Raw genomic sequence first — 25,048 nt, 5'->3', positions numbered from 1 at the left:
GATAACTTTACATATAAAATTGCTAGTTATTTAAATGAAATAAAACGGGACAATTTTGTAAAGCTACGAGAATTGGGAACGCTTAATCGCTTGGGAGTAGTAGAAAAGTTTTCTGTCTGTACTTTGCTTTTGGAAATTATTCTAAAACGTCCGTAACGAGGAAAAAGAAAAATATTTAAAAATATATTTAAAATTTTGAAATAGAGAAAAGCTACTATGCAAAAAATTATATTATGAATGGAACTGATATTCGAAAATGGAATTGGTCTCTTATGCTATAGGCGAATATTTGCGTGTAGATAAGTTTATGACTCCTTCAAGCCGTAACTGATCTGTAATGGCTAAGTTTTAAATATTTAACATACATTGATACATAACCCGGAAAAATATCCATGGTTATCGAGGAATTTCGAAAAACAATATTTCACTTGATAAGAATCGCGGGCGTCCGCTTGTATTCTGATGATAAAGCTATTACGTACGTTACGTAGTAGCTTAGTATTAGTAGTATAGTATTATTATATAACCTAAAATGAATTATATTATAAACGCGAAAGTTTGTATGGATGTTTGTTACTGTTCAACGCCGCTACTACTGAAGCGATTTGTCTGAAATTTGGAATGGAAATAGATTTTACTCTGGATTAAAATATAGGCTACTTTTCATCCCAGAAAAATACATGGTTCCCATCGGGATTTGTGAAAAATTGAATTCCACGCGGATGAGGTCGCGGGCGTCCGCTAGAATAAAAATTGAAGTGACTATTTCAAATTGTCTTGTAGTATTTTGTGGTACAGACAACAAAGAGTCAATTGTTGTTTTTAACCATGAAGCTATTTCCACACAAGTGGGAGAAAATTATTCACAAGTAGACGTCGATGACTCTTTTGAAGCGTCTAAGTACAATATTACTTACAATGTCGTGAAGCGATAGCGATAAGTTACCTACCTAGAAATTAAGTGAATTGTTTAACATTTTAACAAAACATTTTTGATAGAACTGGGACTTTGTAGTAAGTACCTAATATAGACTTATATCAGAACACACATACGTACCTTCAAATTAATTAGCAAACTCAGGCTAAGATTAAAGTAATAAAAAAATTGAGCTGTTTAAATTTGTAAAGCGGTTCCACATCTAAAATTTAATGAATTAGCGTTACAAAAAGCTGAATAGTGAGTAAAATGCAAGCATTCATATTACCTTAATTTTTTTCATTCTGGATAATTAAAATGAATAAGTAGGTACGGCGTTTTAATTCCCGTAGAAATAATGTTCCTAGTAATGACTTCTCTTGTTGTTATTCGTTCCTGTGGAAATTTATTAACCTCGTCTTTAAATTACTTTTACCCAGCGGCTTACATCTTGCGAATTTCAAAGCTACATGTACTTGGGTACAAAGACGTCTTGACATCATGGCTTGGATAACAATTTTTGTAAACAACCTCTGAGATACAATAATTTAAATTTTCTTTTATCTTTTTACAGTAGGTTTAAAGACGGATTTTTTGACGCAGACCATTTTATTAAGACGAGAACTACGCGTGTGAAACAGTGGGGCATAATATATTACGTATATGAAGAAGTTTCTGTTGTTTTATAAATATTGTACCTAATACAGGGTAATCTTCAGAAAGTCGGTCTCGGAAGCCTTGGACTTTTCAATCGCGTGAATAATTTAGAAGTTCGTTCGGTTGCGATAATTTATTTATAGTTCAACCAACCTTTTTAAAATTTATAGATCAACCAAGTATGTATAACTAAATCTACTGTGAACCATGAAATACGACTAGACTCCTGAATTAAATGCAGTATACAGTTATAATATATTATTCGAGTTGTAATATTACACATTTTACATAGTTATCCGTTTTTTCGTATTCATTATTCATCATCATTATCAGCCTACTTTAACGGCCCACTGCAGGGCCAGGCATCCCCTTATCTAGGAGAGCTTATATGGAGCTTACACCCGCCACGCTTAAACACCACGAATAACACCACAAAAAAATACGTTATTGGGATTTTTCTTACAAGGAAAATCTTAATAAACCCCAGTGTTGGGAAGTCGGCGGTGTTGGTACACCCCCGTGCCTTGGAGAGCGCGTAAAGCAGTTGGTTCTTTAGCCAAGTGGTACGTCCATTCTCTTTCTACAATCGCTAAAACTTCGAAAACTAGCAAGACGTATGGGAATGACATTTTCTATCGTCAGGTCACGTGATCAAGATCTGTCATTCCCACACATTTTTCTAGTTTTCGAAGCTTTAGCAATCATAGAAAAAGAATCGACGTGCCACTTGGCTGGTCTTTTACCGGTCGTGTCGGAATATGCGCACACTTGTTAACACATGCTTAATCACAACATAAGACTGACTGGATAATATTTGTCATTCTAGGTTTTTAATTTTCTAAAGTATGTAAAAATGTAGGTATAATACATTCAAACTATACGTGGTGGTGAAACGTGTGGTTCTTTACTGATTCATTAAAGTATTACTCTGGGAAAAAGGTATAATTAAAATGTTTATTCGCTTTCCAGGAGCTCCGAGTTTTCCAATATCGAAACATTATAACGTCAGGGTTTAATAATATTCGTCTGAAGTCTTATATTCTATCCATACCTACTACAAATATTGATTTTATTTAAAAACTGTTCAAGTGCAAATAAGACTGAGTACAAATTAAAAAATAATAATTACTGAGGATTACAGATATACTAGGCATGTAACAAACGACATCATATTGTACCATTTACCTCGTTACCTGTACCAATGTTGAATCTCTTTCTACAGACGCTAACGCTTCGAAAACTAAAAAAATGTATCTAATAACTAAAAAAATGTATGTATGTATGGGAATCAATATAAAAATTATATGATCAAATCATGTCGATCGGATCTGTCATTCCCATACATTTTGTTAGTTTTCGAAGCGTTAGCGTTTGTAGAAAGAGAATCGACGTGCATTACGTACCTGGTACGTAATTTGAAAATCATAAACACTTCTTATTTCTCTGGTAATATTATAAACTCAGATCGATCTGAGTGCCATACTACGTACTGGTTAAATTATTGTTGGTTCGAAAATCCGTAAAACTGTAAAAAGTATTAGTGACTGCTGCTCAATCCATCCATAGCTCTAATCACTGAACGTTTTCGCTGAACATTTAGCATGAACAGTTTTTTTTTCCGCAGGCGTTCGTTCAGGGAGTATATTTCAAAATGCACTCCTTAAGGAGAATTCCCGCGGCTTTTTATATGTCGTAAATTAAACTGGACAAAATAGCAAGCATCAGCTAGTTCTATTGTTGACTTTTCAAATTAACAACGAGTGTTTCTGTAGGTAATTCTGGTGAAATGGAACGAACCGTACCAGAAGCTGGCGTCGTGCGACAGCTCGGGGGTGATCTTCGTGTGGATCAAGTACGAGGGGCGCTGGAGCATCGAGCTCATCAACGACCGCAGCACGCCCGTCACGCACTTCTCGTGGTCGCACGACGGGAGAATGGCGCTGATATGTTATCAGGTAACTGTAGCTTACAGACGCCATCAAGTGGGTGGCAGGGAGCCGCTGGATGCTGGCGGCTCGAGACCGTTTTATTTGGAAGTCCACACAAAAGGCCTATATGCAGCAGTGGACGTTTTTTTTTAATCGTTACAAGTTAGCCCTCGACTAAAAACTCACCTAATGTTAAATGGTGATGCAATCTAAAGGTGCTGATAGACTTGAGCATTAACTTGTTACAGAACATCGAGCATTCGCCGTTTTTATATTTGTCGAACTGAACAACGAGCCTAGCCAAGCATAGAGCCAAATATCGTTACGAACATCTTGAGAATTCTAGCGAACGCTCTATTCGATGCTCGTCAAAGTGTGCTGCAAATCTGCTCGCTAGAATGCGCACCAGAACGCTTGATAGTGTAGTCGCTAAAATGTTCTCGTGTTTTTCTGTGATGTAACATTCGCACGAATGCTCATTACAAGGGAATGCTCAAGTCTATCAGTCCCTTTAGTAACTTGTTAAGAATATGATGAAACCTCTTTCGGTTTCTGTTAATGATGATGATGATGATGAACGCTCTTATTGTTATTATTAGCTAATTTTAAGCTCCCTCTTTACCATCATCATCATCATCATCATCATCATCATCATCATCATCATCACCATCATCATCATCACCATCATCATTATCATGATCATAATATCATCATCATCATAGCCGATAAACATCCACCGCTGGAACATAAAAAACCGCCTTTGGTAAAGACTTACAAATACCACGATTTTAAGTCACCAGCTTCCTGTGGCTTCCTGTCTCAAACTAATTACCAAATTATTCAAAACTTGTGCAAAGGGCATGGATTTGAATTTCGATATCTGCCCATTGGACTATTGTCGTATCCATTCATAACAGACTTTAAGACTAATTGAAGAGGAAGAAGAATATAAGTACCTGCTTAAAGATTATTGTTTTTAATAATATATAAAAAAGCGCTAATTTAAAAAAAAAGGTTTTATTCCAAAACGAGCTAGAGTAACGAAGTACAGTAGGTACGTGTACCTTAAAGTTTTTAAAGTGGAATTGTACAAACTGTAAAGTGTGGTTTTTAGTGTGAAAGTAGTTTTGTTGATTCTGAGTTTAGAGTGCAAAAGTTCGTTGATTAGGAAATTTTGAGGATACCTATTGTAGCACTTTTATGTGACAGTATTTGCACCTGGCGTGGCCCCACTATATTATCATGGTATGTGCGACAAATGAAAAACAAAAATGACCTCAAACTCACGTACTCAACTCACTCATTAAATGGGTTGTAGAGAGCTGCGGGATGCATGGTCAAGACCGTAATGTTTGGAAGTCTTTAGATGAGGCCTATGTCCATCAGGGGAGGTCCATCAGCTGACAATGATGATGAATGATAATGATACTCTCTCTCATACTCTCACTCATACTTTCGTTAATTCAGTGTCTTGTCAAATCGCGCAACAGCATTTTAGCCGACACGACCTTTGATTGCTTGAACGTAGTTCGCATAAACGCAAGGTATCAATGTGCGCTAGGCTTTATACACTGGACGTAACTATTCATCCACAGACGTTCCACTTGAATAGAATTATTGCTTAATTAATTCAACTCGGCGCTGGCCACGTCCCGTAATAATTACATTTATTATACGATGAGATTGTCGTAGCTACGTGGTTATATAAACTGAATGAGTATTATTAGTACTTGTGCTCGTGGAAGAAATTATAGAAACTATGTATTGGAGTAGGTAGCTTCTAAATCGTAACCTGGACTGTTTGCACAGTGTAGCACCGCAGTCAAAAAGATAGCTGTTAGGGGCAGAATCGATCTACCCTCTTTCTTGTTCTTTTTCTTTTTTCAACAACCTCGCGTTTTTGGCTGTTTAGGCAAACCACACTCACGACATCGCTTTTGTTATTATGCGTATCGCGGCGCCCTCTTGGTTTGCACAATTCTACCACCGGGTTCCACTCGCTGGCTAGTTTGAAACCATCTTCCCGATTGAAATTTTTGTATTTTCGAATTTCAATGGCTTCTCGAGGTTGAAAAAAGAAAAAGAACAAGAAAGAGGGTAGATCGATTCTGCCCCTAACAGCTGACTTTACTTCTCATCTCGCAACTTCAGTCCCGTCGTGACCACGATCCATGCAACTGGGTCGAAATATCGACAATAAAAATCTCGTCGTTTTACCGTGGTATGTACCCGTTTAAATAACATTCATAATGAACAACCACGAAATAAGTTTAAAATCATGAGGTTGGAATCCTCGTCCGCATAACATATGCGGACGAGGATTCCAACAATGGTCATGACTAATTTCAGTCACAATCCCCATCGGCAGATCATCCCTATCGGGGATCTTCTTAGAATGACTTTCTCTTCTCTCTTCTTCATCTAGTTTCCGGGTTTGCCTCTGGCAGAACTTCCACGCTCGCCCCAAATGTCCCAAGGAAGCTTCTGCTGTCCTCTTATGGCGCCTACAGCAAGTATAAAATCAGAATAAAAACCATGTTACTTGAATGGAAATTTACTTTAGGTACAAAAACAATGCCTTAGTAAGCTTTTAATAGATCGTCATTGAAAATTCAAGCCAAATTGATAAGGCACTCGAGCCGTAGAGGCCATAGAAATGCTAATTCAAACCCTACAATATTGTTTTAGGTATACTTATTTCTAAAAACTAAGAAATCTCCTGTATAACTAACTAGTAAGGTCATGGGTTTGAACCCCGTCTGCTGGACTGTAGTCATATCTACTCCTAATATTAAAAAGTAGCGAACTAAATTCAGTTTTTCATAAATGCCTCGGGAACCATGATTTTTTCCGGAATAAAAAGTAGCCTATATGTTGCTCAACTACCTCCTCTATCTACCTGTAAAAGTTCCGTTTAAATCGGTTTAGCTGTTTAGCCCGGAAAAACAGACAGACATTTTTTTTTTAAATAAAGCTTTATGTTTTAGTATCGTGTAAATATTGTCATAAGCCCTATTGAAACTACAGACAGACATTTCAGTTTTATTTATATGTAGCTTTATATAAGATATGGCAAATATTAATAACTATATTATAAATATCACTTACCTACCGTCTATTTACCTTGAAGTATATTTACTCACCTATAAATGTTATCAAGATTTTTAATTTCACTTCAAAGTCTTCACATAATATTTGCTTTTGGCCAACACATATTTGCTAAGTAGGTACATAATGTATGATTTTCTATGTCATCTAAGTAAACAGTTTATTCGCTAATGTGATACGCCTCTTGTGCCGTCGTTTCAATTTGCTTAAAAGGTTTCACTGTGAGACTATGAACTAGGCCGGGCAAAGGAATTCGACACTTTGGATATAAACATTCCTGCTGGCGTATAAATTATGGTGGAGGTAAACTTTGCCCCTTGTTCGACAGATTTGAAGTAGATATTCGAACCAAAAACACTTTTATGTACATAAGGTATGATAAGTTTAGTAGGTACACGAAATATTTCAATTATGTTACGTATCTTTATATCGAAATTCACACGTTGGACGGTAAATAACATGCTATGCAGAATAGGTATTCCATGTTTGTTATCTCTTGATCCACATTTTCATTTTATTGTAGTTGCGCTATGCATATTAAGTCGTTGCCTCTATGGTACTCGTATACGTTTTACGTTTAACCGAGAATACCAATAGCACTCTGGATATGTTATGATCGTAAGTTTTATCTAAACACTAGCTGACGCCGCGCTGTTCACCCGTGTGGTTCCCGTTCCCGTAGGAATACGGGGATAATATAGCCTATAGCCTTCCTCGATAAATGGGCTATCTTACACTGAAAGAATTTTTCAAATCAGACCAGTAGTTCCTGAGATTAGTGCGTTCAATCAAACAAACAAACAAACTTTTCAGCTTTATAATATTAGTATAGACGCTCGTACCTTTCGTTCTTCTGATGACAGCCCGGTTCGCGCGTTCGGATTTTTTTCCTAATATGTTGCTCTAATTTTGGTCTTCTACCTATTCAATTGAATCTGAGCTTAGTGCGATTCTGCTGTCTAAAAAGAAATAAAAAAAATATATTACAGTAAAGTATATTACATAAAAGTACAGTAAAGTACTTCACTCTTTTACATGTATTATTATATCGTGTAGGTATAAAAACGTGATTCCTCTAATTTAATTTACTAATCTATGATGATGTTACGATAACAATGTTTTCTGTTAAGGACGGTTTCGTGCTGGTGGGTTCGGTGGCCGGGCAGCGCTACTGGTCGTCGATGTTGTCGTTGGACGCGCGCATCACCTGCGGCTGCTGGACGCCGGACGACAGCCAGGTGTACCTCGGTACTGCGTCCGCGCAGCTCGTCGTCATGGACGTGCATGGCGCGATGGTGTCACAGGTAATGCAGCACCATTAATACCAGTAATATCAAGTCAATACAAATGACTGCATTAGTAAATTTAGGCAAGTAGTCACACTATAATTTTTTTTTTCTTGTATCGAAAATTCAGCACCAGATAAGTATACAAGTTTTTAAAATGAGGGTATAGTTCAGTTCCATACATTTTTTTTTAAATCGAGTCATCTTAATGAAAGAAAAGTAGTATCATGATTCTTAACACTTTGGTAATTTAATACGCAATGTTTGACAAAAATCAGATTTTTAAAATATTAAATACAGCAGCTACATGTCCATTTTATGTTACATTGCGGCACATGTGCGTAATGAGACAAATTATAATATTGAATTTGGTGGAATAAGAGATACTTTACGAGCAAATGTGTTATAAAAAACATTAACAACTTGATTCACCAAATTATTACCCATTTATACTTCTATACTTATACTAATAATATAAAGAGGTAAACTCTGTGGTAGGGGGGTTTGGAACTACTGAACCAATTTCGAATATTCCTTTACCACTAGAAAGCCACGTTATTGTGAAAGTCATAGGCTATATTTTATCCCCGTATTCTCACGGGAACGGGAACCACGCGTGGCGAAGGCTAGTAATATTATAAAGATACATATAGATAGTAGCTTCTATAAAAGTTGAAAAGGAAAGTAATTAAACTAAATAAAGGCAAACGCTTCGAGATACCTAGACGTGCTTACATTAAAGAATTTAATTTACTTTTATAACCTCTTACCGAGATACCTAGGACTTAGATACCTTTGTAACTACCTATACTATTTTATTAGAAAATTTCTTATAATTTTCCGTAGTATTTTCTGTATACTTCTTAGAACTTGAAAATTATTATTTGTTTATTAATTTTAGTACCTAGCTAGTTACCTGAATATTGACTTATTCAAAAACGTCACCAAATTTTTTAGTATTTACGATTGGTTATTCACACTAGAAGATCTCTATCGGTAAATATAACTAAAGTATACCTAACTAGTAGCTATTTACGTACGTCGCACGTTTTCTGCGTAACATTGCAAAAAACGCTCACATTTTGGCTGGCTTATTACGTGTAGCTTGTGGGGAGAAATAATTGTACTGTACTAGAACGTGTTTAAGTGACTTACAGAATATATTCGAGTGCTTCGTGGTGGGTAGCTGTACTTATATTCATGAGTAAACTTGGTGGCTTACAAGTACCTAAGCAGTTGCGATTTGAAAGTCATTTGACGACCGGATTTGAATCATTTAGCTTAATATTAAGTTTTACTTTTTTTATACCTACATTTTTAATGATCATAAGGATTTTTATATAATTTACTTTACAAACACTTAAAAGAATAATAATAATCTGAATTTTAAAGAAATAAAATTTTGCTTAAATATATGTTTAATTAAACTACAGTATATTTTACTTAGTATATTTTACTAGAGAGCAGTGATAGCCCAGTGGATATGACCTCTGCCTCCGATTCCGGAGGGTGTGGGTTCGAATCCGGTCCGGGGCTTTTCAGTTGTGTGCATTTTAAGAAGTTAAATATCACGTGTCTCAATAGGTGAAGGAAAACATCGTGAGGAAACCTGCATACCAGAGAATTATCTTCGTTCTCTGCGTGTGTGAAGTCTGCCAATGCGCATTAGGCCAGCGTGGTGGACTATTGCCCTAACCCTTCTCATTCTGAGAGGAGACTCGAGCTCAGCAGTGATCCGAATATGGGTTGATGTCGATATTTTACTTTTGCAGAACTTGAGAAAAAAAATGAATAAGATAAAATATCTTTATTCTAGAGTGTCTTGCAATTGTTTTCTCAGAATCTAACGAATCATATCAAAATTAGTGTAATTTTAATTATATACGTGCTACGCCGTAGAAGTATACTATACCGTCTACGACGTAGCACGTAGCACGGCGTAGGCCTCCTACAAAACTATTCATAACGTTCTGTTTCGGGCTGTACGCATTCAGAATGCCGCTCATATATGAGAAGAGAGCTCTTTCTCCTTTCAGACGTCCCCTTTTCCTTCAATTCCGTAATACTTTTCTATTTTCTTTTTCGTCTTGTAGACTAAAGGACGGAAGAGGGACAAATCTAATTCTTTTGATTATATCTATGAGTTAGATTTTATTTCTTATGTATTTTTTTGTACACACAAATAACTGACGTCATTAATCAGAATTCGTTTGCGTAAAAAGCTTAAAACCAAAAGAAATATATTGCTTTTATTTAACTGTAATGTTATTTGACATGCAAATATAAAACTTATTTTATACTCGTCTCTGAAGGTGCAACTGGTAGCCGAGGGAGGAATAAACTCAATGGCGTGGTCGTGCGAAAAGTTCAAAATGGAGGAGGGTGAGGAGGCCGGGGAGAGTGGTGGCGGTCATGTGCTGGCGGTGGCGCTGGGCAGCGGGGAACTGGTGCTGCTGCGAGGTCATGATGACGTCAGCCCCGTGCGGATCAGCACCGGCCTGCGGGGCCACACATTAGCCATGGAATGGGCTAACTCCAGGGAGCTACTCGCTGTGGCTGGCACTTTGATTGCTGGTGAGTATAAATTGATTTTGTATTTACAATGATGCCAGCCATGTTCAGCTTTACACCAGCCCAAGGGGCAACAGGCTAGCAACGAAGTGGACTAACTCCAGGGAGCTACTCGCTGTGGCGGGCACTTCGATTGCTGGTGAGTATAAATTGATTTTGTATTTACAATGATGCCAGCCATGTTCAGCTTTACACCAGCCCAAAGGGGCAACAGGCTAGCAACGAAGTGGACTAACTCCAGGGAGCTACTCGCTGTGGCTGGCACTTTGATTGCTGGTGAGTATAAATTGATTTTGTATTTACAATGATGCCAGCCATGTTCAGCTTTACACCAGCCCAAGGGGCAACAGGCTAGCCATGGAGTGGGCTGACTTCAGGGAGCTACTCGCTGTGGCTGGCACTTTGATTGCTGGTGGGTAGTGAAGTCAAACTTCTTTACGCACACTCGACTTGAGGAGAGGAGAAGAAAATCGGTCGACTCAAACGAACGCTGAGAGGGAGAACTAAAGAAAATTACTTCCTAAAATGCACACAACTGAAAAGTTGGAGGTGCATGCCACGGACCGGATTCGAACCCACGCCCTCCGGAATCGGAGGCAGAGGATCCACTGGGCTATCCTACTACGAATACGTTTCAAATAAACAAAGGTAGACAAATAACTACAAACTTATTATATCTCTTTCAGAATCCATTTTACCGTTTAAATATTTATCTGTTTATGACAAGGCAATTTTTCGAAAGGTTTCTTTGCGAGAACAACGCAAAAAAATATTCTACTACTTATTTTATTGAGAGCTTTTGGTCGTTGGGCCTTTTTTCATATCTTATTGATTCAAGGATCTAATTAAAAAAATAGTATCTAGATACCTACATATGACTGACAAGCAGTTTACTAATACAAGTATATAGAAAAAAGAGGTAGATAGGTTACATAAACCACATTCGATATGTTTACAATACAACTGGCACGCAAAAATTATTTCAGCGGCGTTGTCAACGGCGAGATGAAAGTGCGACGACCGAGCTCAGGTTTGCTAATTAGCATAGTTTAACGTGCCACTTGCGGTCCGCGAATAACCTGTCTACCTTTTTTTCTTCTAACATCAATGAGTATACAATTTTTCATTTGAACGATGATCCCACCTAAAAGAAACAAAATATACCACAATGGTAGTGAAGGTTACGTACCTATTTGCATACCTATAAATAAGTAGATAGGTTTAAGGCACGTAATGAGAGTCGTTGCGTAATGTTCAAGTTGTGAAACGCGAACCCTTTGTCCAAGTTAGACTGTAACATAAATACTTATGAGCAGGGAGCGAAACATGCCGGTTGCGTCATATTATCTTTGCGGTTTGCTTGGATATTACGCTTTTGTAGTCAGCGTCGCTTATAGACAGTTTCGCTAATAGTAAACGTCAGAAAAATAATATGCTATAATAGAAAACAGAATGAAAAAAATATTTAAAGAGGCTCCGATATAACGAATTTTTTTTTGCAGTTTTAATAGATAAAGGTACGGAACCCATTGTGCGACTCCTACTCATACTTAGCCGGTTAATAAAAACTTACTGTAATAAAAATCATTACATCTATTTTCAGAGCCAAACGAACCGGAGGACTCGCCGCCCTATAAAAACGTTGTGAAATTCTACTCCGACAACGGCGCGCTTATTTACACCGTCCCTATTCCCTACACCCAGGTAAAGTAGTTATATAACATGTACCTAACGTCTCTGAAACCTTATATGAATCGGTACCTACTTTAGACATAGCACTAATTATCAACTTTAAATTAGTTTTGGAACATATGTATTTGACTAGCGTACGCTCGAGAGTTCTGCTTGTGTGGTATACATGACCTTACTTCTTTTTGTAATTTTCTAAGAAGATTTTTCACGTAACTTCTTTATGTACCTATCTATACAATGGCCATGTAACGGAGTACAACATAAGCGGTTGAATTCAACCGAATCGCTTCGATTAGGGCCGTCGACAAACTGGGGCGACCGACGGACGCGAACGAACGGTGTAGCGGGCCTTTTTATATTACTACCTAATACCTTCAGTTTGGCCAATGGTTTACCCAGATTGGAAAATTATCGTAACACTGAATATTAACTAAGTTTACGCCTCATCATCATCATCATCATCCTATCAGCCGATAGACGTCAAGTGCAGAGAAGTTGCCTTTTGTAGGGAATTCCAAACACGATCTTGAGCCTCCTGCATCCAGTGATTCCCTGCGACTCGCTTGATGTTGTCACTTAGTTGTGTTGTCATCAACTTCTAGTTCTACAGCGCTTTCTAGTGCGGGGGTCGCCATTTTAATACATTGAGACCCCTACGTCCATCGGCTCTCCGAATTATGTGACCTGATCCTTCAGCTTCGCAACTTGAAGACCTATGTCGGTGACTCTGACTTGTCTCACACGGTTCAGAAGGAACAGTTCCAGGATAGGATCCCCATGACTTATCCCGGAACTGATTCCTTCATGTGGTATCAGACGCCTGCTGTTAATACGGCCAGGGTCGTTGTATTGGCTGATAAGCCGAAGGGGCAAGTTATGGAAGTCACCTAGGCATACGTTGGAAGCCCAGCTTAGGTGAGTGTGTAGTCTACAGAAAAAATAAAGTGTGTGAGATAGAATCTCCCAGAACTCATAGGTTAGTGGTATGAAGTCCCGCGGGAAGGCTCTTCGGTCAGGCGGTCTTCTATGATATGGCGCATTAGCTAATATGTGAAGAGTTCGCGGTAATATGCACGGCGGTGTGTTGGCTGTTCGCAGTCGCTGGTGACGGCGCTGACGTGGGGGCACGCGGCGCGGCGCCTGTTCGTGGGGCTGGGCGGCGCGGTGTGCACGGCGCGCGTGTGGCGCGTGGTGGCGCCGCTGCAGCTGCTGGCGCGCGTGCGGGCCGCCGCCGCGCTGCGCCACCCGCGCCTCGCCGCGCGCCTGCCGCTGCCGCCGCGCCTGCAGCCCGCGCTCGCCAGCCTCTTCGCGCACACCATCCGCGTACGTACAGTCACCACCACGCTCGTGCGTTCACACCTCAGACCAATTATTGTATAGGACCTGCCTCGCTAGATTTTACTTTTCTGTCAAAGTATATGATCAACGATCTAATGCGATTATAAAAACTGTCTCTATAGAATCCATGTTAAATAGTTGTAATCGTGTTCGTCGGTTAAAGAGCTCCGTAAAAATACCTTTTTGTGTAATTGAATTGTGTAAAAAACGGGCAAAAACTTCTAGTTTAGTATAAGATATATACCAAATCTAAGCTCGTTTTCCTCAGAAAATGACAGACAATTTAGTTCGTGACTATGAGTGCGATACAGGTCTTTCTATAATTGGTCTGAGGTTCACACGTTCGCGGCTGACCGCTAACCGCTCGCTCTGTGCGCAGTGCAACGTGCCCGAGGCGGCGGAGCTGCGGCGCTTCGTGTCGCGCGCGCCGGTCGCGGGCGGGCGCCTGCACTGCACCATGCTGCGACACGATGACGAGGAGGCGGGCGCCTACACGCTGTACCTGGAGCACCTGGGCGGGCTGGTGCCGCTGCTCAAGGGCCGCCGCACCAGCAAGATCAGGCCCGAGTTCGTCATATTCGACCCGCAGGGAGAAGGTTAACCAATTAAATACTAATATTATAAAGAGGAAAAGTTTGTGGTGTTGTAGGGTTCATCTCTGGATCTGAAGCGATATTGAAAAAATTTTTTTACCACTAAAGAGCCACGTTATTTGTGAGTTTCATAGGCTATATTCTATGCTCGTATTCTCACAAAAAGGGACACTACGCGGTTGAAAATGCGGGGCATCAGCTAGTTTGTCATTAAAAAAATATATAGATTGTCTGTAAAGTCTGATTTACCGATGATAATTTTAACGGTAAAACAGAAGGCGTACCGGGTAGCGTGCGCGAGTCGAGCAGCAGCAGCAGCGGCGCCACCAGCGCGTCGAGCAGCGGCAGCGGCGGCAGCATCGGCGGCGGCATCTCGTCCCCGCGCCCGCCGCGCACGCCGCGCGCACCGCGCCGCCCGCCGCGTCCACAGGAGGACTCGTGCTCCTCTGACACAGAGCGAGAAGATGGTATGCACTCGTCTTCTTCTCCATTACTGTAGGTCGGCAGTCAGCTTAATAAACTTCTCCTTGTCCAAGGCTAGACAGAAAAGTTCTCCGATCGTCTTTACGCCAGTCCACTGCATTATATTTCATAGCCAGGACTTCAGGAGCCAGGAAATTGCAGGCAACAGAGGAGTAGGAAGAAGGGGATTTCTCCCTTCTTCCTACTCCTCTGTTGCCTGCAATTTTGCCCATGATAATTGTTTAAAGCAAACGGCACTGCTTGATGGTTTTAACAAGCTCGGTCTACTTTTGCATTCTAGCAAGAACCTCAGTGTTAGACACTTTCGCCGTCCAGCTTAGGTATGTCCACCTGTCAAAGGCTTCCAGCGTACGTAGGTCCTCCACGAGGGTTATGCACTTGGAATAACTGAACCAGATGGTGTCACAATTGCGTCTTAGAGAAACAGTTCAACCGAAGTTTCTGATTGATCCTTGACAGGATTGAGAAAGTCACCGCGGGGTTAACTTATCCACAACGGACCAGCGTGGTAGTTCGGCGCTTCATCCCAACTGGGTATAGGATAGAAAGGATATTATCTTGTATTTTGGTAAATATTCATCTTTACTTATTATAGGTTGTTCGGGATCTCCACGATTGCAGAGACGTAGACGAGCTCGCGAGCGACGTAAAACACGAAACTCAAAGGACGAAAAGGATGAAGCTCCTGATGAATTAGCCTACATAGATTCCTTACCCGAGGTATATAATGCTACTTGTGGAACTACTTACTATAAGGCGGTAAATATATTCATACTTGAATTGTGTTTCAGGATGTTCGGCTAGTTGAAGTAACATCTAACATCTGGGGAACGAAGTTCAAAATGCATGGATTGGCTAAAAACGTACCAGCAAATCTTGGCCAAGTTACGTATAAAACGTCCTTGTTACATCTGCAGCCGCGACAGATGACGCTGACGATAACAGAACTAAGAGATGACTATCCTGTGGATCCAGATCCTACTTTTAATCCTAACATATTTTCGGAGGACGAAGAGGAAGTTTTCCCAAATAGTGAAACAAATTCGCCATCGCATATGAATAATAACATAAGGAAAAAATTCAATCCTCTAATTATGACCGATAGAATGACTAACACGAATAACATAATAAATCAAACCGAAATATATTCGCCTAACAATAATTCTAATCCATCCTTAGCCAGAGCGGAGTCGTACGATGAATTCCCGTTTATAGATACAAGCACAAACGATACTGTAAATAATGTGTCCGAAAATGTTTACAATTCTAATTCAGTTCGGCATCCCACTCAGCCTGCCGAGAGACGCGTAAATAATTCCTCTACAGTGCCAAATCGACACGCGATATCACCGTTAAGATGTGAAAGTTCCGTTCCTACGTTGCAATCACCAAAAAACGCTGTAGCACCAACAGACATCATATTCGAAAGACCGTCGCCACAAACGGTCACTTGCGGAGGCAGAGGAGACTTTTGCGGAGGCCGCACTGATTACACAGTAAGGGAAAATGGACCTCTCAAAGGAAACCTATCCAACATAGAACAGCAACCGTTCAGTCTAAATCTAAGTCTGGAACCTAGTAGGCAAGTTACTATTAAAAAATGCGACAACCACGTCACAGATAACTGCTTATCGAAACTGCGGAAAAACATTTGCAGCAGAGGCGAATCTTCCTTTGAAGTGAACGCCAGAATTCTTAAATCTTTGTGTAATAAGAATTATGAGCACGAAGTCCATCCGGACGCTATGATCAAACGCGCGGACACACTGAAAAACGTACAAAAGGGCGAGGACTTGAAATACATTGATGAAGAGACTCCCGTGGACACAAATATAAACAATGTCACGGACAAGGTTCGTGAGACCAGAGTGCAGAGAACGACGACTGTGGTACCGATCAGCCCCGTGTGCGCCAACATTCCGGTGTACGACACGATGACGCGCAGCTGCAGCGTGGGTTACTTGGACCTGGTCGATCCTCAAGTGTTACACGCCCAAGTCAGTCTGACCGCCCTGCGCGGCGAGCCGCCACGACGTCTCATACTTGTCAACAATAAACGCCAGCGACGCCCGCGACGTTATTTAAAATCAAACGACAATAAACAAACAGAATGTTTCAAAACCCCTAGTCTGAAAAAATGCGGGAAGTCGAAGAGTCTGGACTCTGGAGAGCTGTCGATTACCGCCGATAAAGGGAAGCGGCAGATAAAAGTAGAATCTAGTGCGAAGAATGAGAATGTTTCAGCGAATTCTAGCAGCAGATGCAACAGTACAGGGGAAGACAACAGCGGGACAAGCACGGAGGAGGGGCGCACGCGACGGTCGCGGCGGGACCTCGTGTCGTGCAGCGCATGTCGCGTCGTGGCGCCTCGCGAGCGCCGCGACTCGGACGCGCCATTCGTGTGCGCGATGTGCTGCGCCCCCACCCCCGCTGCGCCGCGTCCCGCTCCCCCGCCGCCGCTCACAGACAGTGACTCCGACTACAGCAAGTATTATAGTTAGTAGTAGATGCTTTATCTCACCCGCCCGCCCGATACTTCACCGGTGAGACAGACGCGATTCGATTTCGCCGCTAGTCCGATAGCCTCGAGCACTTCGCTTCGCAAACACGCATGTAGTTTCTTTGCGGATTAGCCGGCTTCACCCGAACACGGCGTAGTACATTGGCGTATTGCCTCGACCCAGTGCCTCAACACAGCACGGCTAACTGATTATGCGTTTTGCAAAATAATATGAATAGAATGGCTCAAAAAATGTAGTTGCGAAGCAAATTAAAACCTATATTAGGCACCTAATTTTCGTGCAGAGATTTGAGCGATTAGTATTTGGTAGACAAATTTATAGGCTCGTGTTTAATAATAAACGGATCACGGAGTTCATAACGAAAAGCTGTAAATGTTCTCTCACTTTAGGTTCGCTGGAGCAGCTGGCACTGCGACTGCTAGCGTCTCGCTCCAAGCGGAGCGCGGGCGAGTCCAGCGCCATCTCTCGCGAGAGCAGCTCAGCGCCCGCGTCGCCGCGACTGGCGCGCTCCGCCGCCTCCCCCGCGCCCTCCTCGCCCGCCCCGCGCGCCTCCCGTCGGCAGCGGTACTCTTCTGCGTCGCCTATTAGGTAACAGCCCATACTCGGCTCACTGTTGAGCACGAGGCTCCTCTCAAAATGAGAGAGGTTAGTCCACCACGCTGGTGGTTTGGCAGACTTCACACGTGGATAAATAAGATAATTCTCAGGTATGCCGATGCCGTTATTCACGAATAACATCGTGAGGAATAACATCGTGTTCGGCACCGTTTGAGACACGTTATATATATAATTTCTTTAATTGCCCCGGACCGGATTCGAACCTACACCCTCCGAATCGAAGTCAAACGTCATATCCACTGGGCTATCACGTCACTTTCACGCCATAATTAGGTAAAGTAAAATTAATTCATTACGCAAGCCATTCACGATCAAGTCTGCAGGACGCTTAGGGTAATGAAAAAAAAATCGAATCTTACTTACGGGGTCAACTTATTTATTTTTTTTATTTCATGTCGGCAGACAATTGCTCAACTCGCCTCTACTCAACCGAAGAAGGAACAAGAAGCTGTCGGAGAGCTCCGACGACGAGTACTCGAACGGCTACAATGAAGTCAACAGCAAGAACTACCGAGATCTCGAAAGTTTCCAGAAAGCGCAGCTTCGGAATAAGGTTCATATGTTTTTCTAAATAAATATCGTACAATAATTAAGAAAATTCTCAGATATGTATGCAGGATTCCACACGATGTTTTTACTTCGCCTTTGAAGTTAAATGTCTCAAAGACACGTGATATTTAGTTAGGTGCATGCTTCAGACCGGATTCGAACCTACGCCCTCCATCGAAGGCAGAGATCATGACCACTGGGTTATCACGGGAATACAGGATGCTCGGGAGTATTTCCCATAACTCTAGGGTTATATTCTTTAAGGAAAATTAATTTAAAATGTCTAAAGAACATAATGTTCTAAAATGAGTATTTTCGGAGTAAAAAATATTTCTTTTGTAAATAGATCTTAAATTGTGTCCCTTATATCGCATCTTTATACTTTGATCTAGCCATAATTATTCATTCATAAATATCATGAAGTAGCTTACTAGTGAAGTGCGGAGTGCCAGTTGCATCTCGTCGATATCGACAGTCTTACCACTACGATTACGGATTTTAAAATGGAAGGATAAATAAAGGCGTGTGTTACATGGATAGTGTTACGTGGATGGTAGTATCTTCACAAATAGTCAACTGACGTATCAAAAGTGCTTGTAAACTGTGCCTACTTCAAAATCAAAAATCAAAAATTCATTTATTTCAAGTAGGCTCAGTATACAAGCACTTTTGATACGTCAGTTGACTATTTGTAAAGACTCTACCACCGGTTCGGAAGGCAGATTCTGCTGAGAAGAAACCGGCAAAAAACTCAACAGTTGTTCGTTTAAAAAAAAATCATACAATAATATTATAATTACAATTGATGACAACATTACAATTTCTTATAGTTTTACTTCCTGTGTGAAGATGGAAGCTGATCCAACGGCCTCCAAGCAACTTTATCATTAAGGAACTCATCAATGGTGTAGTAACCTCGACTAAGCAAATGTTTTTTAACACATTGCTTAATGCATTGGCAGGTCCACTTGAAATAAATGAATTTAGATTTTGATTTTTGGAACTATTTGAATTACTTTGTTTAATATGATAAAAAAAAATTTTTAGTTAAAAACAGATTTGTTCGGCTCCTATAAGTGGATTTGTCAACACCTCGAAATTATGGGAAATACTCCCGAGCACCCTGTATACACCTAGTACTTACATAACTTCGATGTTTCCAACATTTTCCTGTCGACAGCTCAAACGCGCTGGCGGTAACCTCAACGCGGCGGCGGCGGGCGCACCCGACGGCCGCAACAGCGCGCGCCGACAGCTCGTGATGCACAACAAGGCGCCCATGTGGAACGAGAACAGCCAGGTGTACCAGCTCGACTTCGGCGGCCGAGTCACGCAGGAGTCCGCCAAGAACTTTCAGATCGAGTACCATGGCAAACAGGTAAGAGGCCTTAGCCATGTCATGGCATGTCAAACGCTTCGAAAACTAATAAAATTAATGACAGATCCGATCGACAACTTGATCTCGTGACCTGTCGATAGCAAATGTCATTCCTATACATTTTTGAATGTTCAAAGCGTTTGTGATCGTAGAAAGTGAATCGACATGACATGACACTTGGCTACAGACCAAGGTATCATTATCAGTAATGGCTTACACTTTATAGATGCAAAAATGCTATGCTTGCACTGATAATGATATTGTATAATACTTATGGCTTATGCCAATGGAATTTAATTAACAATTCTGTATACATAATACATATACGAATATATAGGTACAAGTATGTGTGCCTAATACGACAGTGTCTCTGCCGGCGTAAACGATATCGTCAATACAAAATACCTCACGTCACTATGACTACGACTCCGAAAGCTGGATTCCAAACACGATTGCGGTGACATCATGACTGATTTACTTAAAAGTCAAAACCCATTTATCCGAACGGCCAACTAATACGAGTCACGAGAGCCCACAGAAAGCTGTACCTTTCCCCTTATACTTGACTCTGGCAAAGTTTCCGCACTCGTCTAAAGCCCCTGGTGACGATGTAGCATCTGTCACTAAGAAGTAAAGCTTTATATTGTTTTTTTTTTACGAACAGGTGATGCAGTTCGGACGAATCGACGGCAACGCGTACACACTGGACTTCCAGTACCCGTTCTCAGCGCTGCAGGCCTTCGCGGTGGCGCTCGCCAACGTCACACAAAGACTCAAATGAGCACTCGCCGTCAGTTACAGCAAGCGGCTGTGCTCCTACGGCTTCTACAACCGCTGCGGAGCTTGAACGCAAGGCTGTATTGTGGGTTACGTGCTATATGGACTCCGTTCTGTAGAGTTTTCGAACCGGATTTTGGCTTCTTCCAACCTCAGATTCACAATTCTTAAGGTTTCACCACCTGATACGAGTAGCTTATTCAATATTTTCTTTCAATATTCAATATGTTATTTGTAAGTAAGAAAGTAACAAAACTTAGTCCTCATTCGCACGAGAGTTACAGAAGCGGAGCGTTAAAACCCAGCATTGGCGGACGAAGCGTACATACAGTACAGCAACACTGCTCGATGAGCGAGCGAGCGTCCTGTGTAGAAAAACTTTCGTGCGAATGAGGGCTAACGGTTAGACTTTCCTGTCAAAATAGGTGAAATCGACCCCTAATGTTCTTGTTTATGAGATGTTGCAATGTAAAATGAACCTGCTGCACTTTGTTTTAAAGCTTATCGGTATGGTCTACGAACTTTCACAACCTGTTCTACCAGCGGTGTGTTTCTCAAATAAGTAACTAACTTCTGTAAATTAATAAGTTTTAGTAAGTTTAACATATTATTAAAGTTGCTAATGGGATTTCAAAGTAAATACCTGTATATGCAGACGATCTATATTTGTCGACGCGTTTTAACAAACACAATACAGCTGGTGAGTTTTTTTTTACGTTAGCAACTTTTTTGTAATATGGTTGAACCACTTTATCATCAAATCTCAGCATTTAACGCTCATATTTCTTGTACATAGTAGACAACTCTTTGCAAAACTTTGACAAACACACAGAGGTCAGGAACATTTTTTGTTTGTTGAGTATGTTTGTCAATATTTTTTGCGCAATAGTTAATTGCATTTATGTGTAGTAATTTATTCGACCTGACTATTGATCAATATTCCGATCCCAATATTTTTTTTCTATATTGCTACAAATTTTAGCAGGTATGTTAGTGTGTCTAAATTAACACTATTTAGTGTGTTTAGTTGTGAATTCTGTTGTACATTTTATTTGAAGGCGGTTTCAATGTCTTTTTGTAATATACCTACTCTGTAAGTTATTGAAAAGCATAGGTATTGACAACGTCGCTGTGCAATTCACCGATAGAAACATACCTACTATTGTCAATGAGTATGATTCTGTCTGTCTGTATAAAAGAGACGCGATAGCCCAGTGAATATGACCTCTGCCTCGATTCGGGGGACGTAGGTTCGAGGTCCGGGGCATACTTTTCAGTTAGGTATGTGCATTAAAAAAAATATCACGTGTCTCAAACGGTGAAGGAAAAACAACGTGAGGAAACCTACATGCCTGAGAATTTTCTTAATTCTCTACATGTGTGAAGTCTGCCAATCCGCATTGGGCCAGCGCCAGCGTGGTGGCCTAAGGCCTAACCCCTCATTCTGAAAATAGATTCGTGCTCAAAAGTGAGCAGAATTGTTAATGATGAAAATATCCTAAAGGCAATAAAATTAATTACAAATGAAGGTACAACAGATTAAACACAATTGTTGATTTTGTTAGCAATTAGTGATTAGATTGTAAAATAGATAGGTATTACCGAGCATATGAAATTTAGAATACCAATGTAGTTAATTCACTGATGTAAATAACATTCTTGTAATGGTTGCATTTAAGTTTTTCTGAATCCACTAAAACTGTTTTTTTTAAACGTAGACATTGGTAACGAAACACTCAATAGGGAATAGAGAAACATTTAAAGCTATTGGGACCATAACAGATTCGGTCGTCGATGCCTTGCGTGTTATTATTGTAAACATCAACTGTTGTTATATATTTTAGTAGCTTAATACCTATTTAATAAAGTTAATTAGACGTCGAAAAAATACGCGAAATACTGATCCATTCAAGCTATTTATTTTGCGCAGGACCTTACAGTAAATAGTATTACTAACTGATGTCTTAAATTTATTATAATCCTTTAAAAATAAATGAAATGTGTCTAATTTAAGTAACTAATTAGTTAGTGAATACTGTTAGTTTTGTGTCATTTATATGATACATACTTCTATTCTCTGTTCCATAGAGTTATTTATACTAGTTAAGTAATATTAATTATGTGTACTAGATATTAATTCGACGCTTTCATCCACGTATACCTTTACGATGAAAGTGTGGGCACAGATGATTTTTTTGTTTGTATAATAGGTGGTAATTATTGTAAGATTTTAATTAATAATGTTATTTCACCGTTTTTTAATGTGGCCTTCTCTTCAGTCTGTTAGGCAGGTGCAAGTCCTATTAATTAACTAGGTTGGCCACGATTTAGGATCAGCGCCTTGCTTGTGTTGAAATTAACGCAATGAATAGGTAATTAACACTAAAATTAATGTGCGAAAATCATGTAAGTTGTTTCTTGAGATAACAGGTTCGAGTATTTCGCTGCTTAATTTGCGATACGCTTGGAAAACATCGCGAATATGCTATGTATTCCGGCCCTTAGATGCGGTAATAATTGGCGTATGGCTAGGATCATTCTCTAGGGGGCGGGTGCAACCTAGCTTCGGGAGATTACATCTCCAGTATACGGACTGACATAGTGGCGCGTTCATACAAACACTTCAACACTTGGATGTACCTGTAGTCGATCAACACTTGGATGTACCTGTAGTCGATCCGGCATCTCTGCAAAGACCTCAGCACAGCCCAAGTTTTCACCGAATCAAGAGCTTTCTCATAGTCCACAAACGCTAAGCATAGTGGCTTGTTATAATCTTCGGTCTTCTGTATTCACACCCCCCCCCCCCCCCTCGTATATATACGCCTATGGGTAGGTATAGTCTGAACGAATTAGACTGATTCTTCTCAAGCTCATACTCTTGTCTCACCTCTAAAGCGTGGCCAACAAGTTGCAAAGTTTTGAACTATAAAACCAGTTATACTACATTACTTTATTGACTGTCATGTTTTTTTTTATTAATTGCACCCAGAACTATTGATGCAATTAATTAATTATTATTATTCACGTACGTATGATCTTAAAGAAAAAAAATACTCTGCATATTATTGCAAACAGGCAAATATTTAAAAATTAGAGTTTTGTTACCCGTTGTATCTACATTATTATTCAATGTACAGAACTATATATAGGAACGGTGTTTATTCTTTAAACCTTTTAGTGATAAACAAATTATAATAAAACCATATTATATAGTTTGTTTTCATTAGACTAAGTAAGACTTTGTTTTTATGTTTTTCCATTATTTCACGTTAATTTTAAGTTCGATTATGTAACTATTTAACTAATAACTGTTGGTGTAATATAGTTCGGTGGTATAGGTAACAGTATGCACGTGAGATGTTATAACCTCTTAGAGTTTTCCGTCTGTCTTTAGTTGTAATAACATCTCAGTGATATATGATAAGGTGAAAATATTTACGTACTTACTAGTTACTTACCTAGTTATTAAAATGAATGTCCAGTTTTGATTGTTAAGTACAATTTAATAGTTTTTAAAGTAAGCGTTTTGGGAATTGCAATTTTGTGTCTTTTGTATCTTAAGTTAAGCTGCTATTCTGTCAGAGAATATTGCAAAGTCAGGAAATTTTCAGACAGCAAACCGTGCGAGTAAGGCTTGTTAAAACTGCTTGTTATGCTAGAGGCACATGAGACAGTTTATTATGTCTTTGGAGGAAAAGTAAGTAAAATATCTAAATGTTAATAATGTACCGGCGAAGTTGCCTACTTAATTATAATTAATTTAATACTCATCACGACTTCACACATCATGGAATAGGCAAACTATTTTGGGAGTGAATATTTTCAATGTTAGGTATTAGGGTAGGGTATTTTATTGTTGAATTAATGATTTACTATTTATAAACTGACCCAGCAAACGTTCTGCCATAAAAATGTCGTCCTTACAAAAATCGCTATTAAATAAAAAATAGGTTGAATATGACTTTGACAACCTCTTAAACAAAAAAAATAATACTTAACAAAAAATATTATTAAAAACGATCGAGCCGTTTCGGAGGAATGTTATCACAGACACCGTGACGAATTTTTTTATATACTTCTCATTGAAAAAATCGAAACAGTCAGTACTGTTCAGGCGGACTGTTTAATTTTTGTTTTTTGTATTGTGGAAACTGCCCAAAATTAACGAGCAATCAATAATGTCACAATAAAAAATCATTCTTTAGGTACAAGTTTTATTATTCTTTAGGTACAAGTTAGCCCTTGACTACAATCTCACCTGATGGTAAGTGATGATGCAGTCTAAGATGAAAGCGGGCTAACTTGTTAGGAGGAGGATGAAAATCCACACCCCTTTCGGTTTCTACACGGCATCGTACCGGAACGCTAAATCGCTTGGCGGTACGTCTCTGCCGGTATCACTCCCATTAATATTTATTATCGTGCGCCCTAAGAAGTCTACCATTAGAAAATATTAATTATTCATAGTGATTGTTTAGGTTTTATTTTAATGAATAATATAGTTAAGTTTAATTATTATTGGCGTTCTACACGCATAAACCCTACATGTTAGAAGTGTTTGTTTGATGTGTTAGTATAACCCGTGGGCATTAACTTGACACCTGGCTATCAAACATCATTCCAGCCAGG

At 39.9% G+C, this 25,048-nt stretch overlaps 1 protein-coding gene across 1 annotated transcript in view; it reads left to right on the top strand.

Moving 5' to 3' along the window:
- The window catches only part of LOC112050827 (tubby-related protein 4), a 36,472-nt gene extending 12,384 nt beyond the window's left edge, over nucleotides 1-24,088 (top strand). The window contains exons 3-15 of the mRNA XM_052884714.1: nucleotides 3,346-3,528; nucleotides 7,740-7,913; nucleotides 10,208-10,469; nucleotides 12,070-12,170; nucleotides 13,257-13,481; nucleotides 13,876-14,092; nucleotides 14,365-14,556; nucleotides 15,168-15,292; nucleotides 15,364-17,068; nucleotides 17,484-17,682; nucleotides 18,115-18,265; nucleotides 19,442-19,639; nucleotides 20,304-24,088. Of these exons, the coding sequence (XP_052740674.1) occupies nucleotides 3,346-3,528; nucleotides 7,740-7,913; nucleotides 10,208-10,469; nucleotides 12,070-12,170; nucleotides 13,257-13,481; nucleotides 13,876-14,092; nucleotides 14,365-14,556; nucleotides 15,168-15,292; nucleotides 15,364-17,068; nucleotides 17,484-17,682; nucleotides 18,115-18,265; nucleotides 19,442-19,639; nucleotides 20,304-20,420 (3,849 nt within the window). The 3' untranslated portion in view covers nucleotides 20,421-24,088. The remainder of the gene's footprint in view (nucleotides 1-3,345; nucleotides 3,529-7,739; nucleotides 7,914-10,207; nucleotides 10,470-12,069; nucleotides 12,171-13,256; nucleotides 13,482-13,875; nucleotides 14,093-14,364; nucleotides 14,557-15,167; nucleotides 15,293-15,363; nucleotides 17,069-17,483; nucleotides 17,683-18,114; nucleotides 18,266-19,441; nucleotides 19,640-20,303) is intronic.
- Nucleotides 24,089-25,048: the final 960 nt, after the last annotated feature.

This window comes from Bicyclus anynana, chromosome 12 (genome assembly GCF_947172395.1).
Source record: "Bicyclus anynana chromosome 12, ilBicAnyn1.1, whole genome shotgun sequence".
NCBI lineage: Eukaryota > Metazoa > Arthropoda > Insecta > Lepidoptera > Nymphalidae > Bicyclus > Bicyclus anynana.
Note: the sequence above shows the minus strand (reverse complement) of the source record. Positions and strands in the feature narration are given on the sequence as shown.